We start from the raw sequence: 16,433 nt of genomic DNA on the forward strand, positions 1-16,433 counted from the left end.
AGACATAAACACAAGCCCCTTGACTATGCTCCTTGTGAACTTATTTCAGCTTCCCTGTTCAAACAGTTCATTGTTTCTTCTGTATCTTAAAAATATGTAAATTTACCATAGTGTCAGTACACACTGAGATTTCTTTAAAGTGGATTTTTCCTTAATGAGAAGCCAACCAGTGAATGGGGCTGGGGGAAAAGGGAAGGGGAGGTTTGGGTTTTTTGACTGTTGGAGCCTCAGGCATCTGTGTACACATTCTCCTTCATTTACAGCTGAGTGTTGCAGCCTTTCTGCTTTTCTTTTCTCCTTTGTTATAAAAGTGTTGAGGTGCCAAATACATTATTTAAGATTAGTATGAAAATTTAATCTGAAGGAGGTTCTGTTTTTGCTATCCTAGTTTGCTATTACTTGGAAGATTTTTTTCTGCTGTTGTCATCTCCCCACTTCCCTTCTTCCCTCCTTTTATTATTATTTTTTTCTTGCTCATCATCTTCCGTCAGCTCCAGTTATTGCAGGTAGGCTTCTATGACAAAAAAGTGCTTTAGGAAATAGTTCTGAAAATGGTCAGAATAATTTTACAGTGGGGCAATCCCTGGGGGATTTCCTGTTTGTCTGTTCCTATCCACACATGAACAGAGCAGTAGAAATCATTGGGAATTCTTCTAGTCCTACACTGTGACTCTTTATTTTATTTATTTATTTATTTGTTTGTTTGTAGATATGTCTGTAGGTAGGCTGATTTTATCTATACCACTAAAACAGACGGCAAATGTCAGCACCAGAAGCTAACCTCCCATTTGGAGCCAGTTAAATACACATTGCGGATACAAATCACCTCATCCTGGCAGTCAAGCAGAAAAATTGGCTACTTAATACTTGCCTCATCTAACTTTACACAGTGTATAATCAAGATCTTAAGGCTCCAGAAATTTAATTGAATGGAAACTCTGTAAAAGTGCTAACTATGTTTTCGAGTTGCAACATGCTGACCATTCAAGAACCTATACAGTTTGCTCTGTAATAACATTAAAAATGCACAGGAAAGTTATATTTGGAGAAGCATATTTTCCCAGAAGTTTCAAGGTCCTCAATTTACAACATGAGCTAGGTTGCCTTTCACCTTTTGATGGCTTTGTCTCAATCAACTGACACAACAAAAGCAAAAATAAGACAACAATTATCTACACGAGGAATTTCACCATTTTAAAATGAAGGGGTGAGGGTCCTTCCATCATCTACCTGACCCACAACCCACTGAAATGCATATCTGATTTGGAAAATTCTCCTTCGGTTTGCTACCCTTTGCAAATCAGTTATAACCCTTCTTCTGCTGTGATTTTGCCTTCACTAGTATACATCTGGGACCTCATTGCTAATGTAATTACAAGAAGTCAGGCCCTGGAACCTAAAGTAAGGTTTTTCACCTTTCTACATAATCATTAAAAGCCTTTCTAAATGTAATAGTTTTATAACTACAATCCAGCCCACTGAACTGAGCAAAGAGTGCTGATAAAATTAGAGCAGAGTATTACAGAACAATCTGACAAGAATTGTTTTGAGAGTTTTAGCTGGTGTACTGTGCCCCAGCAGTATTAATTTCTGATCATCCAGCAACAGTACCTCAATCAGGTATACCTAAGCAAGTCACTTTCATTTAATTTGCTTTCTGAAGGACATGACAGCATCTGTACATTTTGAGATGTAATTGCTGTTATCCTTCAGAGTTTTTGAAACAAACACAATCATCCTCCTGAATTACTGACTTTCCATGACAATTTTTTGAGGTTGCATTGTTCTAAACTAATATCTCTCAGACAGATCCTGAATAATGTAAGAGGATAAAGCCCACATGAAAAAATCAAGAATTCAGAAATGAAATTTAAGCTGGCAAACTTTAACTTAGCTGATCTTTATTCCCTTAATATTCTTCAGACAAACCCCATTTCATTCTGCTTCATAAAGATCATTACCTTAGAGGCCATAATATCTCTGAATTTAATTTTCAGCCTATTTTGAAGATAAAGCATTAGACATTAAAAAAAATCCACATTCTAAGCAGCCGTGATGAACTGGATATACAAACTGTTGCCAAATGTGTGCTCTCTCCTTTTTTTGCTTTATGCTAGTACAGTGAAAAACAATTTCAGATCCAGTCTTCAAGCTAAACCTATGGAGTTAAAACTGCTTTTCTCTGCAGGATTTAGGATGAAATGTCAAATTTCATGGAGGAGATCTCAGTATTGCTCTGCTGTAGAAAATATCCAACCACATTCTTCAGCCACATGTCAAGTGCAAGAGCCGCTCCTCTGGAGTTATTTCTGAGCATTACTTGTTTGCATATTAATGAATTTCACTGTTCTCAGTAATGTGACACAGCATGTTCAAGTTCTTAAGTATTTCTTAATTATTTCTTAATTTCTGATCTTAGAAAAACTTGAGGAGCATTACACTTGCTGTAGACAAGGCTAGAAGGCCAAATCAATGGCCCTTGCACACATCATTATGGCTAGTGCTGCAGCACTATACTTAGTCTAGGTTTCTCTAGTGGGTGTCAGTACATAGCATACATGTATAGTTGAACAAATTTAGGTATTCACAGCAACTATTCATGTTGAGTAGAGGAAGTAAGGTAAACCTTCCCCCCAACTCCTCCCCCCAGTTTCTTCATTAAAGCTGCACCAAAGCTGACAACCAATGGGTTATAGTCCATCGGCTGTTGGTCAGAAAGTGTCCCAACCATGTGGCTGGCTTAGCAGTACTGGCTGGACTCAGCCTAGTGGGAAGCACAGACCTCTCACTTTGGTAATTTTCATAAAGTTTTTTGAACTAAAACCTCCTCAGAATACTTGAATCCCATCTTCCACTACTGTCTGGTCTGCCACACCCAGAATGTCCTCAGAAGGGTAGTTATGAGGATACGGTTGCTAAAGAGAGCGCCAAAGTAACTCCATAAACACATAGACATTGGCACCTCCAATTCCTATGCAAGGAATTGTTGATTTTACTTGCTCTTACTGTTCATCTGTGAGATAAGACTCTGCATAGCCATCAGTGGAATCAGAGAATCACACACGGCTGGAAAAGACCTCCAAGATCATCAGTCCAGTCATCAAACCATCACCACTGGGTCCACTAACCATGTCCCTCGGTGCCACATCTGCCCTTTTCTTGAAAACCTCCAGGGACAGTGACTCTACCATTTCCCTGGGCAGTCCGTTCCAATGCATTACTGCTCTTTTTGAGAGGAATTTTTTTCCTGATTTCCAACCTGAACTTCTCCTGGCACAACTTGATGCCATTCCCTCTCATCCTATCACTGTTACCTGGGTGAAAAAGCCAACCCTCACCTCACAACAGCTCCCTTCAGGTAGTTGTAGAGAGCGATAGTGTTTCCTCTTGAGCCTTCTCTTCTCCAGACTAAACAATCTCAGTTCCCTCAATAACTCCTCATAAGACTTGTGCCACAGAACCTTCATCAGCTTCACTGCACTTTTTTGGACACGCTCCAGGGCCTAGAAACTGCTCCTCCTGGTCTGTATCTGGAGGTTATAGGTGAGACTGGAAGTACTCACAATCAGAAGAGATTTAAAGTGGGACCAGCGGATGTATGAGAGCTAAGATTCCAAGTTCAGATTTCAAATTCTTGAGATATATTCATTAAGATCATCCTCTTTTTCTTCTTATTTGAAGCCTAATTTCTGTAAGCTATTTTCTATTCTGTGAGCTAATTTCTGTTCTGTCTGGAAAATGGAATGAGGTAAAAGTATTTAGTAGGCAGTTATAGCAACATACAGAATTTGTAATTAGTATGCATATACTAAAGCTTCACCAAAACAGTAAAATGTAACAGAAGCACCTCTGGAACCATTCCTGTCTCTGTGTTTCAATAATTTGCATATTAAGGGGTCCCAAAGCAGTAACTAGCATGACAGACTGGGCATTAAGTGGTGCCTAAGAAGCCTTTAAGACAATTTACAAGAGAAACTCTAGAAACATTATACTCTATTGTAGGAAAAAGCTCAGGAAGCAAGGACACATTTACAATGGACTTTTAAGTCATCTATCTAAACCATTACAAAATCAGATTTGATGCAATTCAGTTGCAACTTGGGTTAATGCAAGTTTAACTGGCCACAATAAGCAAACATAGTTTATTGTAAGCCAATTCCCTTAATTGCTTCAAAAAGGATTTTTTAATTATTAAGCTAATGCAGCTTAATTTCTGTAGCAAATGGCTGAAGCCAGCAGTGTGAATAAGACTTTTGAAGTGTGGTCTCAAAATCTAGGGAATAAAGTGAAGAGAGACTTTGCTCAATATTACTAGCTTGCTCCTAAGTGCAGTTTCACTACTCAACAAAAGAGGCGCTGCTCACTTTTCAGATCTCCCTGGCATTTATACAGAACCACACTTGCTGGCATAGTCAAAGCCATTCTTGCAGGACATGAATACTGCATGAAACATATTGTGTGAGAACACCCAAGTGTAAGAAATTCAGACCATGGTTTTATAGCTCTTCTATTTCTGTTCTATTTCTGTACAGGAGTTCTAAGATGGGAAGAGTCCAGTATCAGTTTGAGTGCCATAGCTGTTGACATGGTCTATTAGAAAACATTCACGTTGGCAGAGTGAGCCAAGGACTGGTATTAATTCTGGCATTCTGATCTCTGGAGTCTATACCAAGCCTCTTAACAGAAGTATTTGATCCTAATCAGGACAAACTTTAGGACTGTGGATTGAAGAGGAACTGCATTCCATCCATCCATCTCTTGCACACATACACTAGTGGAAGCCCTTCTTTTAGGGACCGTCAGGATCACCTGCTGCTAAAATGAGCAGTTAATTTTGCTGCTCTCATAAGTTATGAGGTGTGACTGCTGGGAAAATGCTCTTTGTAAAGATCTATGGAAAAAAAAAAAAAAACAAGATAGTTTTCTATGGGTTTTGTGGTATGGGCTATGTGTGTATGTATGAACAAAAGATGTTTACTCTTCAGAAAGAAACAAGCTAGGACCATCATTAATTATGGTTTTCTGACTTAGCTTTTGGCCTGTTCTAAGCTGCTTGCCTATAAAGATTAACTACTGTGAAGTAGAATTTATTTTGTATGGCCAGAAGTTCATTTGATTTCCCCCTGCAAAGGGAGTATGCACCTCTTTTTACTAAATCATTAGAGATTTGTACACAGTGCCTTACCTGCAATGGGTTTGGTGAAGTAAGAGGAGATGGAAGGCCATGCCCTGGTGACTGGCTTGGTTTCTGAGGGGAACTGGAGGACTGTGGGACTGAAGGCTGCTGACTCTGGCTTTGGGGCTGTGTTTGGTTCTGCTGTGGAGGTGCTGATGGCTGTGGCTGTGGCTGCTGGGTCTGCTGGGGTGGCTGTGGAGTCTGTGACTGCTGAGTTTGCTGCTGCTGCTGCTGGCTTTGCTGCTGCTGCTGCTGCTGTCCTTGCTGTTGCTGCTGCTGCTGTTGATGCTGGAGCTGCTGAAGATGCTGAAGCTGTTGAAGCTGGGAGTTCAGGGATGAGGTAGCTATGAATAGAAGAGAGAGGAAAGAGTTTTGTAGGTTTCAGCATTACCTGTCATGTTAAAGATATCCTTAAGTTATTAAGTTCTGATTCTAATGTATTGTGGGGCATGGTGCCCAGTAAGGTCAGCTGGTGTCAGACTTCAGGTTGTGGCAACAAATTAATTAACATGTTCCCAGCAATGAATGCTGTGGTTCCATGCTAAGAGATGGGCTTCTGTGAGGACAATGAAAGCTAATCTGCAGTGGGGCTACAGCTCTGTATACTGCACAGGCCTCCAAGCTGACCGGCAGTCTTGGCTCAGACAAGGTTACAACTGAAGCCAATGGGAACTTTCCCTGCCAAAGAAGAGTCTGAGGATAACACTGCACATATTGTGGCAAGGGCTCATAACACAAACTGGTGCCGTTACATAGAGCCGGATAAAGCCATAGTTGTAAAATAAAGAATGCTCTGAAAAGAGCTTTGTAACATCTATATACTGCAGGTGTCAAAAAATAGAATGTTCAACAGTGAATTTTTTGGAACAATACATAGGTAGAAAAAATACTCAATAAAATGCATGCCTCTGAAATTACAGCTGCTCCTTATAATTCACAGCTAAAAGCCATAAATTTCTCCTGGTGAAACAATGTAGGCATTTTGAAAACTTGCATTGCTTGCTTACTTCTGGTAGCAAAAGTCTGTCATGCTGTGCTAGCATGTGCTCCAAAGTGGTCTTCCAGTACCCAAAGGAGGCCTACAGGAAAGCTGGGGAGGGACTTTTTGTAAGGGCAGGTGGCGACAGGACAAGGGGAAATGGATTTAAACTGGAAGAGGTAGATTTTGACTAGATATTAGGAAGAAGTTCTATGAGAAAATGGAACAGTTTTCCAAGCAAGGTTGTGCATGCCCCTTCCCTAGAAGCATTCAAGGCCAGGCTGGATGGAGCTCTGAGCAACCCAATCTAGAGGGAGGCGTTCCTGCCTACAGCAGGGGGTTGGATGTAGATCATCTCAAAGGTCCCTTCCAACCCAAACCATTCTATGATTCTATGAAATGTGAGCCTTGGAAACCAGTAGCTCTCATCAGTCTTTCGGCACAAAGGTTCAAACTTTATCTCCCTAATTGACTGAGGCATTGATTAAACTCAAGTAGTTTGCCACAGGGACATCACTAAAGAAAAGCACATTTAAAGCAGCAGCCAGAATACCACAGGAACCTGGTGCTTTCTCAGATTCCTCCCTGAATAAGTCACCTGGGGCTCTGTCATTACACAGCTTTGGGGTTGTGACAGATACCTATAGGATTCCAAGTTGAACAGCTTATAAGGTCAGCACACTACTTTACCCTCTGTACTGCATTCCCAACACCATTCTGTATGCTAAGTTCCATCATCAGAAGCCAAAGTAAACTGGGTGTGAATCAGATCCGTTGTTTCTAAAATGAGATTCAGATGTCATGGACAAAAACACTGTTTGGAAACTGGCAGATAAAGCCAAGTTATTCCTACTTCTTTTAGTGTTGAAATACTTGTTTCAGCTTTCCAGATGTTTATACCCTGGGGATGAACCTAAAGTCTTGGTATGGCTTATGAAATCAATGAACCATAAATTGGCATAAGAAAAGGGGTGTGTGTGTGTGTGTGTGTGAAGAAGTAACAATAAAAAAAAAGGGAAAGGAAAAGGAAAATGAGAAAATTTAGGCAGAGTGGGTAAGCCAGAAAAGTCTGTATGGAGGCAGAGTAAAAGATATGGCAGGAAGAGCTGTTGGTCACCCCTACCTACATTCACAGCTGATCTAAATTTAGTTTCATCAAAGGTAAGATTCATACTACAAATAAGTCTTTGCAAAAATTACTGTTGTGGATGTGACTACAACAAATGACCTAATAAAGTGACGGAGGAGGAGGGGTAAGACCAATATATTCCAATCATTAAAGTTACTCATAGCAATTTGGCTTTTCAACATAAAACAGAGTGACCATTAACATATGAGATAGCTCATGCGAAAGAAATCGACCTGCAGAAAGCATACACTCCATTAATTCCTTCAGGAGAATCCAGAACCAAAAGCCCTAAAGTCAAAGGGGTAGAAAGTAGAAGTATAATCTAAGGAATATGAGAACAAAGAAAGGAGGTGTGCGTACCAGAAAGCAACTGCACACACAAATATTAACCACACTGTGAAGCACCTAGGATGGCAAAGAATACTGTTCACATATTCCATCTTTCCATCTGTGTATATACAGAGGGAGAAGAACTTCTCCAATTCTCATAAGAAAAAAGTCTGATTAGAACCAGCTCTTTAGCTTGTGCAGGCTATTTCCTCACCTGTGGTAGCTCATCTGTCTGGACAAATCATTGATACCAAGAACAAAGACTTTAAATACAAATGTTCTTACTGCTTCTATAGAGAAATGAATGCAATGAGTGGTGTAATTTGTAATGTATGTGGCTTGCAGAGAGGAATGGAGAGTCATTTTATATCAAATGTGCACAACTGGGAAGAACAAGATTTCTTTTTAGCAAATTAAGATACAGTGATTTTTTAATTTTATTTTATTTTATCTTTTTTGTGCAGCAATAGTCCTCAAACACTTCTCTACAGTATGGCACTCTTATAGGCCTTGGCTTGGAATGGATTTGTAAGAATGCCCAACATTGCACACAGTGCATTGAGGGGACAGGAGAAAGCATTCAAGGTGCGGGGGAGGACATCTACAGAAATATTTTTGGAATATAGAACATATATTCCTTCTCAAGAATGCCTTTCACCTAAAATTTGAAAAATACGGCAGTTGAAGTAATGCTAAAAGTATCAATCTAACATAACATGAAGTAAGAGAAGATGGAGGGATCATTGTATCTTGATAACATAAAACTGCAAAAACAGGACTGTGTTAAATTTTTATCAGGGGTCTTGTGACTGAACTTAGAGTATATAACAAATATCTCTTGATACAGTGATAACAGGAAAAGCATCACTGCCTGGATTTTGTAAAATGGTGACATGCGAGGAGCCCAAAGTATAAAGGAAATGAAGTTTCTTGAAAAATTAAACCAATGAAGAAGTGGTTAAAATGAAGTGTAAGTCTATTCTTTTATATATTTTCATATGCTTCACAGGAATCAGGAAAGTAATAATAAATAATAGCATTGATGTTTCCCATTGAGCATACAATTTTTTTTCAGAGCTCATTTTAATATTTCTAAGCAGGGCTATTAGTTGCCTTGCAAGTGAAAAGTTGTTGAGTCTAAACCACAGACAGGAACATAATGGTCTGTATGCTTACCAGAGGACCCACACTTTGTGAAATCCAGTTTTACTGAGTGTATGAATTAAACTGCTTACATATATAATTGCTTATACATATTGCTGTGACACGTTAGGATTTACTTGACAGAATGGTTATGCTGACAATAGGCTTTGGTTTCATTAACAAGTCGTTCTTTGGTCAGCTGTTGAACTATTTTCTTAAAAATTAAATCCTTATTGAATTGCCATTCTTGACAAGGTCACTGCCCTGCTTAATGTACATTTTGATCTTCATGTTCTTTCTTCTGTCAACCCATATAACAAGGGACATAATCCAGATTGGAAAAAAGGATAAAAAACTACTTCAACACCCCTCTTCTATCCAAACCTTTACATGTTCAGTTCCTACTGAACTGCAAATGTAACTGGTGCCAAGCAGCCATTGCCAATATAATTCTGTGCATTAAAATGTGAGCAGATGCAATCACTCACACACATCCAATAAATGAAGAGGGTATGAAGCTGACTTTGAAAGTTTTAAATTCTGTGGGCATGTCCAGAACTCACAGATGATGACTCAACGTGGAGATTTACTTCATTCCTTATCTAGAGGTAGAAAATCTTTGGATTCAGTGCTGCTGAATACTTTAATGTTGGCCACTGAAGGAATATCAGTGTCCCTACCGCGCACTTTTTGTGCTGAAAGTGCACTTGTTCTTGCTGGTGTGGAAGGTGGTCCCTTGCAGGAAATTGTGTTGATGGAGAAAAGTTTCTTCATGGAGAAATTTTCAAGTTCATTTCCAGCAACTGCATAAAATTATTCACATAAATTGTTTGATTTTCATAGGATTCCTTTAGAAAACCTCTTTGGAGACATGCATTGAAGTGGCTTAGTGAGGCGTGATTGTTTAACATGCTGTAGCTAAACAAACAGACAGGGAGAACTGTTCGATCAGACAAAGCTTTCCCAAAGCCACGCAGTTAGTGCACTGTAAGAGGGAATTTAGGGCTCTGGATCCTGCCTACTCTCTAGTGTTCGTACTGCCTGATTGCACTGCCTCTCACAATGTATATACCATCCACTGCAGAGGTTGTGTCACATTATTGTTTGTAATCAAATCCAATCCAGCTCCCAGAGCTTGCTTGCATACCTCATCCATTATAAATCGTATACCTGTCTAGCATTTGTCACTTCTGCAGAGCTTAGAGACTGATGGAATTTCAGGTGGTACAACGGTGCTGTGTCTGCATGTATAAAAGATAACAGGCACTGCCTACCTACCACTCAGGAATCTCTTTATGATTTACTGGCTAACAGCTGGGTAAAACTTTGACATCTTTAAGTGACAAGTGCACACTTTCTTTCAGAATTGCATTCAAAATTAAAAAAAAAAAAAAAAAAGGATGAAAAACACACACACAAAAAAAAAAACCAAACAAAAACTATTTTCTATGGTTAAAAAGTAACATAAAACGTATTACTTTAAACACGAGATAATTAACCAAAAGTGCATACAAGATTCAAAAAAAAAAAAAAAAGAAAGGGAAAATCCACAAAAGCTGTGTGATAGTAAAATTTTCCTTAACAAATGTACATGTTGCATCTATACCAAATATCTGATAAGCTGCTAAGAACTTCTTATGAGGAAACAATGCCATTAGGAGTTTTCAAACTTAAATTTTCACTGTAATTTCTTGGTTTTAATCTCTGCAGTGCCACAGCAGACTTCCCAAAGGGATCATCCTACATTTTATGATACTACTTTAAGCAGATTATGCTTAACTACTATATCAAAACGTTAACATCAGTGAGAGATATGAATAAAGGTGTACAAACAGATGGTCAAGAGTCACTAAAAATAAAATTTCTGATCTCCCAGCTCACCTACCTCAATACTTCTCATGGACTTTAGACTGTTTAAGGACTTAAAGAACATTATGGCCCAGAGAGCACACTCTGAGTTCCTTTTGAGAGTCCAATAAGTACAGTGCTGCTATGCATTTACAGTATTTGCACAAAATGTGTTCTTTCTGTGATCTTGTATCTTCTGTTCCTCTGTTTATTACCTACACAGGAAACTACAGCAAAGCTAAAACAAACATCTGTCAAGCAGAATGGTGCAATGGGAAAAAGTCAACTCTAATGCAACTGTACTCGAAGCTGCAGTGTCACTTTGTGAAACATTCTGACCCATGACAGGGATAACAATTGAATAATTTGCTTAGTAGGAAACCTGAAAAGGCTCTGCCTTCAAATCCCAATCCTGGTTGTATTCACTGAAAGTAGTACTAACTGCCTACTGCCTCTGGTGAATATACTATTGTATAAGAATGGGAATGACTCTGGTTATATTTTAAATTTAAAAATGCATTTCAAAGTTTAATCAGATTTCAGAAAAAAAAGGAAGGAACATAAGTAAGCCCACAAATGTTTACACAATGAAATCAATGTAAAAATTATAAGTCTTTTTTCACATCTCATTCGTAATATAGACTGAGATTCTAAAGACCTCGACAGTGCTTGGCAGAATATCAAATTAATGCTCAGAGATTCAATTTGTATCTAGAATCTGCTCTTGTGGATAAGCTTCACATAATGTCTGATTTATTTTATTAATGTTTTGTGTTTGTTTTTGTGTAAAGAAGAAGAGGGGATAGGAGTAATAAGAAGCAATTTTAGCCTACAAAGGATTGTGTTATTCTATCCTCTATCTTCCTATTTACATAATTGCATAGATGTTCTTCAGTGCCTTGATATAATGCACAATGAACTAAAAAGGAGAAAAACATACATTAAAACTTCTCCTATTTGACTGAGCACAGAATTTGGCTCTTGCCATTTCAAGAACGTAATGCCTTTTCCACTTTCCCAGTAATGGAGAATGGATTTGCATTGCCTCAAACTAAACAGTGTAAATAACTTAAGAATCTGGGCTTGCGTTTGAGCTGACATGGCCTGCTTTTCTTTTCCACCCTGTTGTTTCTCTTCTAATGAGGTACGTGTCTTTCTTTGAAACACATTTCTGAAGATTGAATGCACACACAGAACAGCTTAATGCAAGTCTTTGTCTATACTCTCTCCCTCTTGGGTAATAAGGGGTAGGTTAGCCAAATACCCAATGTGGTTTCTCCATATGCTTGAATATTCCTTTAAGTGCAAAATGTGAGTTGCTTTAAACAATTTAGCATCTTCTTTGTTGAAAAAAAAAAAAAAAAAAAAAAAAAGAAGGAAGAGTTAGACTTGTGGCTGAAGAGATTAGTAATGGGATACAGAGCACATTATTTCTGAATCACTGGTTCAAATCTACTCTAGGTCAAAAGGAACAAAATTCATTGCACTTTAACAGTGCTTTTTGAGTGTTTTCTAACTTATAGAAGATGTATTAGATACATCAGAAGTATAGAAGATGTATTCTCACACAGATACCCACAGAAAGCCTGCATTGGAAACAGTCTGCCACACAGTCAAGCTAACAAATTGATGGTCTCCCAGTACCTGTTAGGAAGATCATAAAGACTATGGCCTTAGGTGGCATCAATTGACACCTTTATTTGCATTTTCAGCTGAGAGGCTGAGGATAGAAAGAGTAAAGACACCACAGCATCTTCTCCTTCCTAAAGGTGATTCCTCAGCATTACAAATGCAGAATCCATACGGGGTTATGGGGACTTGCATTGCCAATGCTCTTCTGCACCGATTTGCAGATAAACAGAGAGCTCTACTCTCTGCTCTTCTCATATCCAGCATCCTTCACAAGCACTAAATTCACTTTAAGGAACATAAGCAATAAAAAGGAAATATTAAGAAGCAAAGCATCATAATTTATCAGGTGTGGTGTCTCCACATTTTGATGAATACTGGAACTTCCCTGAAAAATGATTCACTGCGTTAAATAAATCTGACATTTTTTTTTTCTCCACCAAACTTTAAAATGTACAATAATCCCCTAAAATCTGAAGAAGAAAAAGAATAAGCTTTTGTTCTAGATAGAGAGCTCGACTAAGCACCAGGGCAAGAATATTTGGAATACTTCCCATTTTGCAATAATCTAGGGGCAATTTGCCTCTAGTTTATGACAATGCTATGTGAGTAAAGTTCCCTGAGTGTGCTGTAAAAATTGTGTTAACCTATTTAAAATGCCCAAAGGCAAGAACAAGATGGAGAAATTAGACTTTAATAAGCCATTTGCTTCCTCAGCTCAAATGGGACCTTGGGCCCCATATTGTACAGATGGCTGAAACATTAACTGGAGTCAGAGTATCATCAAGACCCAGGGGACCAATCAGAGAATCATCAAGGGACTTTCATATAAAGACAGACAATTAAAAACCCACCATAGCATTGTCTGAGGGTAATGTAAGTGTCTGAATGCCAAAGGCATTCAAGTAATACCTAGATATGGAGATCTCGCACTTTTATTTTATTTCATTATTTTATTATTACTGTTATTATTGTTATTATTATTATTTGTAAAAACACGGCCCTCAGAACTCAAGGAGCAAGAGTCTTAGCATCAAGTTCTTATGCCAGATAAAAGCAGTTTTTTACCTACAGAGAGCAGGACTTGTCCCAGATTGCCTAAGAACAGAATAGTGTACGGATGGAAAATCAAAATGAGTGTTACATTATTCCTACAGATTGGATCTCCAGACCCTACTGAACACACAATAATGTTCCCATAGACCAGAATGAAAGATAACTTCCCGTTTCTTGGGGACTCCTTTGAAAGAAACTAATTGACAGAGGAAAAATTATCATCTAAAGACCAGTACAGCTCAATATAAGATTTCACAATCAGAGGGCTGTGACAGGGAACAGATGAATGACAAAGAAATTAAGTTTGAAACAACAGTGCTGACTCAGAGAACAATGACCAGGACTCATAATGGATTTAAAAACAAAACTTGTTGAACTGCCTGATGCCTCCAAAGGATGATTTTGCATTCCTTCTGGTAATAGATCTGCAAGTGCTTGTTCTATAATTGTTTATGGCAAATGACTCTTCTGACAAAGAAATACTTATCCAGGCACACATGCAGCTCCGATGCTTTGAAGATCAGAAATCATTAGAAGTATCTTCACAGAGTCTGTAAAGTGAGCCATGTTTCCTTAACTAAAACTGAAGTTACTGTAAGTGGAACTCACTGAGAGTTTTGTGTGTGAGGCTTTTGTTTGCTTGTGTTGTTTTGTGTTTTTAAGCAACACAATCAAACAGTGAATCAAAGTGTTCGTGGTTTAAAAGGCAGCCCTTGATGCTGAGCTGGTGGAAGTATCCTTACAATAACAAGGAAAATATCACTTTCCCCTGACCTCATCTGAGGGAAGGAGCAGACTTCTGTGTCCATCGTGTGGCTTGGTATGACAGGTTCTTTCATCTGTTAGGCTCTTACTATATCTGTCTTTCTATCATTTTCCACTGTCAGTCCAATATGAAGGTGGGGATACTCAATACAACTCAATTTTGTATAAGCAATCCAATTTTTCAAGCTGCTTCAAATTCTGTTCCCAGCACGCAGACGCCAGCTTACTAGAGAAGTCAGCTGAATGGCAGTGAGAAAAGGCCATGGGCTGACTCAGAAAAGAGCAGTGTGTACATTTTCAGGAGAAAGGGAGAAAACACAGCCCAGACTAGTCCTTCCTTTACAGTCAATAAAATGACCAAATGCAAGTATGAGAACCAAGCAAAAAAAGGCATCCTGCCTTGCTGCGAGGCTGTGCAAATGCTCATCTGGAGCAGTGGCTGAAGGCTTTAACCTTGCCAGCAATGGCCCTGTGGTACTCATTATAGCCCAGTACTTCCCCTGTCTTTGGAAGAAATTAAAAGTGGAGGCAACAAGGTGAAAAAAGTGTGGAATAGGACAAAGAGCTTGCAAGGGCTACAACACTCTCTGTCCCTGCTGAACTTTCAGGGAGTGAAGACCACTCCCAACCAGTGGGAACACATGCATAGTACCAGGTTGAGCACAGTACACTTCATCAGTCACTGAAGAATAAAAACTGAGTTAAAAACTTTCTTTAAATGACACCAGATATTACTTAATAGCTGTGGTGCAGAAACAGTCTTGAGCATAGGTCACAGGGTTGGTGAGGAGATGCTGTGCCAAGTGCTGTAACCTCAATATGTAAGCAGAAGCTGGAAGTGTTCTTTTTTCAGATAAGGAATCAATGCACAGAGAGACAAACCAACTTATTCCATAAAAGAAACTGTAGAAGAGCTGGGAAGCAAACTAATTTGGTGATCAGCCACACCGCAAGCCATCCACGAAGGCACGTGCCACTAAACAGTGTGCACTATGCCTGCCTGCTGTTGGCTCACAGGAATTCTATTGCACTGTTCTTAAGAATCTTTCATGATTTTTATTATTTTTCACACATGGATAAGAACGGCTCTATTTACTTGTGTGTCTTTCAAAACATGCCACAAGACCAGTAGCTGTTTTCTTTTTGTAAGCTCTGAACTAATTACAGGTCAATTGAAACAATCTACCTACATCTCTCCTAGTCTATTTATTTTACTTGCAGGGAGATTAAAAACAAATTCAGTGGTTCTGGACTCTGCTTTGGGTTGTCTGCAACAGATGGCCCGACTGCTCACTGTTAATTTGCAGAAAAATGAGAGAGGCTGAATACCAGGTTTCCCCCCAGCCCCTATGGCTCATCAGCCAAACATGCTGCAGCTTCAGGTGCTGATCCTGGCTCTGCTGAGCTTGGCATCTATCACCTCCTCAAAGCAACAGCAAATTAGCTGCTCTCTGAGTGCTCATGCTACCTAAATTTCCTGTTCCCCATTGAATGAAACAATTCAGCTATTCACTGATGACATAGATCAACTTTTCATCGGTAGAAAATTGGGATGGGAGAATTAGGGGGAAGATTTTATGGTCGTTCTTCATTCACTGGCCATGAAAACAGTGACACTTTTGTGTTAAGATGAAGCTCCACCCATAGCTGAGCCAGGAGGGCTGGAGAGTCCAGCAAACAGTCACATTGTTCTGACACTCAATACACGATGCACTTCAACCCTTTCTAAAGCACATCAGGATTCAGATTCATCAACATTCAGATGCTGAACTTTCACTGTTGTGCATTTACTTACCTGTATACCAGTTTTAGAAAGGGAACAAAAACCAAAGGTTTTTGGACAACTGACCAAAAATCTACTCAAAAATCATTCAGTTTGTGTCCACGCACTCAGAACACTACTCTGTTGCCCTTTTAATGCACCAAGTAGAAACTTATTAGTCCTATCAATGGCAACACTTGCTTTTGGAGTCCACAAACTGGAAGAAAAGTGGAATTTGGTTCCCAATCAGTAATTCTAAAAAAATCTCACAGGAAGCTAAACTTAGTCCTGATAAGGCATTATGTGCCTTAGCTTTAATATTCGGGGTAACGGAACATTATTTTGAACAAGGGTGCAGGTGCCATCAGCTGCATATATTTACCTGAATGATGCTACGTAGCATTCTACTCATTGTTTGCCACCTCTGAGTTCCTCACTCTCTTGAATAAATTTAACAAGTTGTTAATGCAAATAAAAAATAATGCTTACTAACGCACTATGACTGTTGTAAATATCTAGTGCGCTTGCTGTTAATGTTATTGTTTTTAGAATTACAATAAAATTCTGCAGAACTTTCTCCATAGACATAGAAGATTTAACAGAGGATGCATCTCAA

The 16,433-nt window shown here is 39.0% G+C and overlaps 1 protein-coding gene across 1 annotated transcript in view; it reads right to left on the reverse strand.

Annotated features, from left to right (window-relative positions):
* Nucleotides 1-16,433, reverse strand: part of POU6F2 (POU class 6 homeobox 2) — a 247,270-nt gene that overhangs the window by 87,554 nt on the left and 143,283 nt on the right. The window contains exon 4 of the mRNA XM_042888910.1: nucleotides 5,186-5,520. Within this exon, the coding sequence (XP_042744844.1) occupies nucleotides 5,186-5,520 (335 nt within the window). The remainder of the gene's footprint in view (nucleotides 1-5,185; nucleotides 5,521-16,433) is intronic.

This window comes from Lagopus leucura, unplaced genomic scaffold, assembly GCF_019238085.1.
Source record: "Lagopus leucura isolate 7727_CA_CO unplaced genomic scaffold, USGS_WTPT01 Super-Scaffold_100157, whole genome shotgun sequence".
Classification (NCBI taxonomy): domain Eukaryota; kingdom Metazoa; phylum Chordata; class Aves; order Galliformes; family Phasianidae; genus Lagopus; species Lagopus leucura.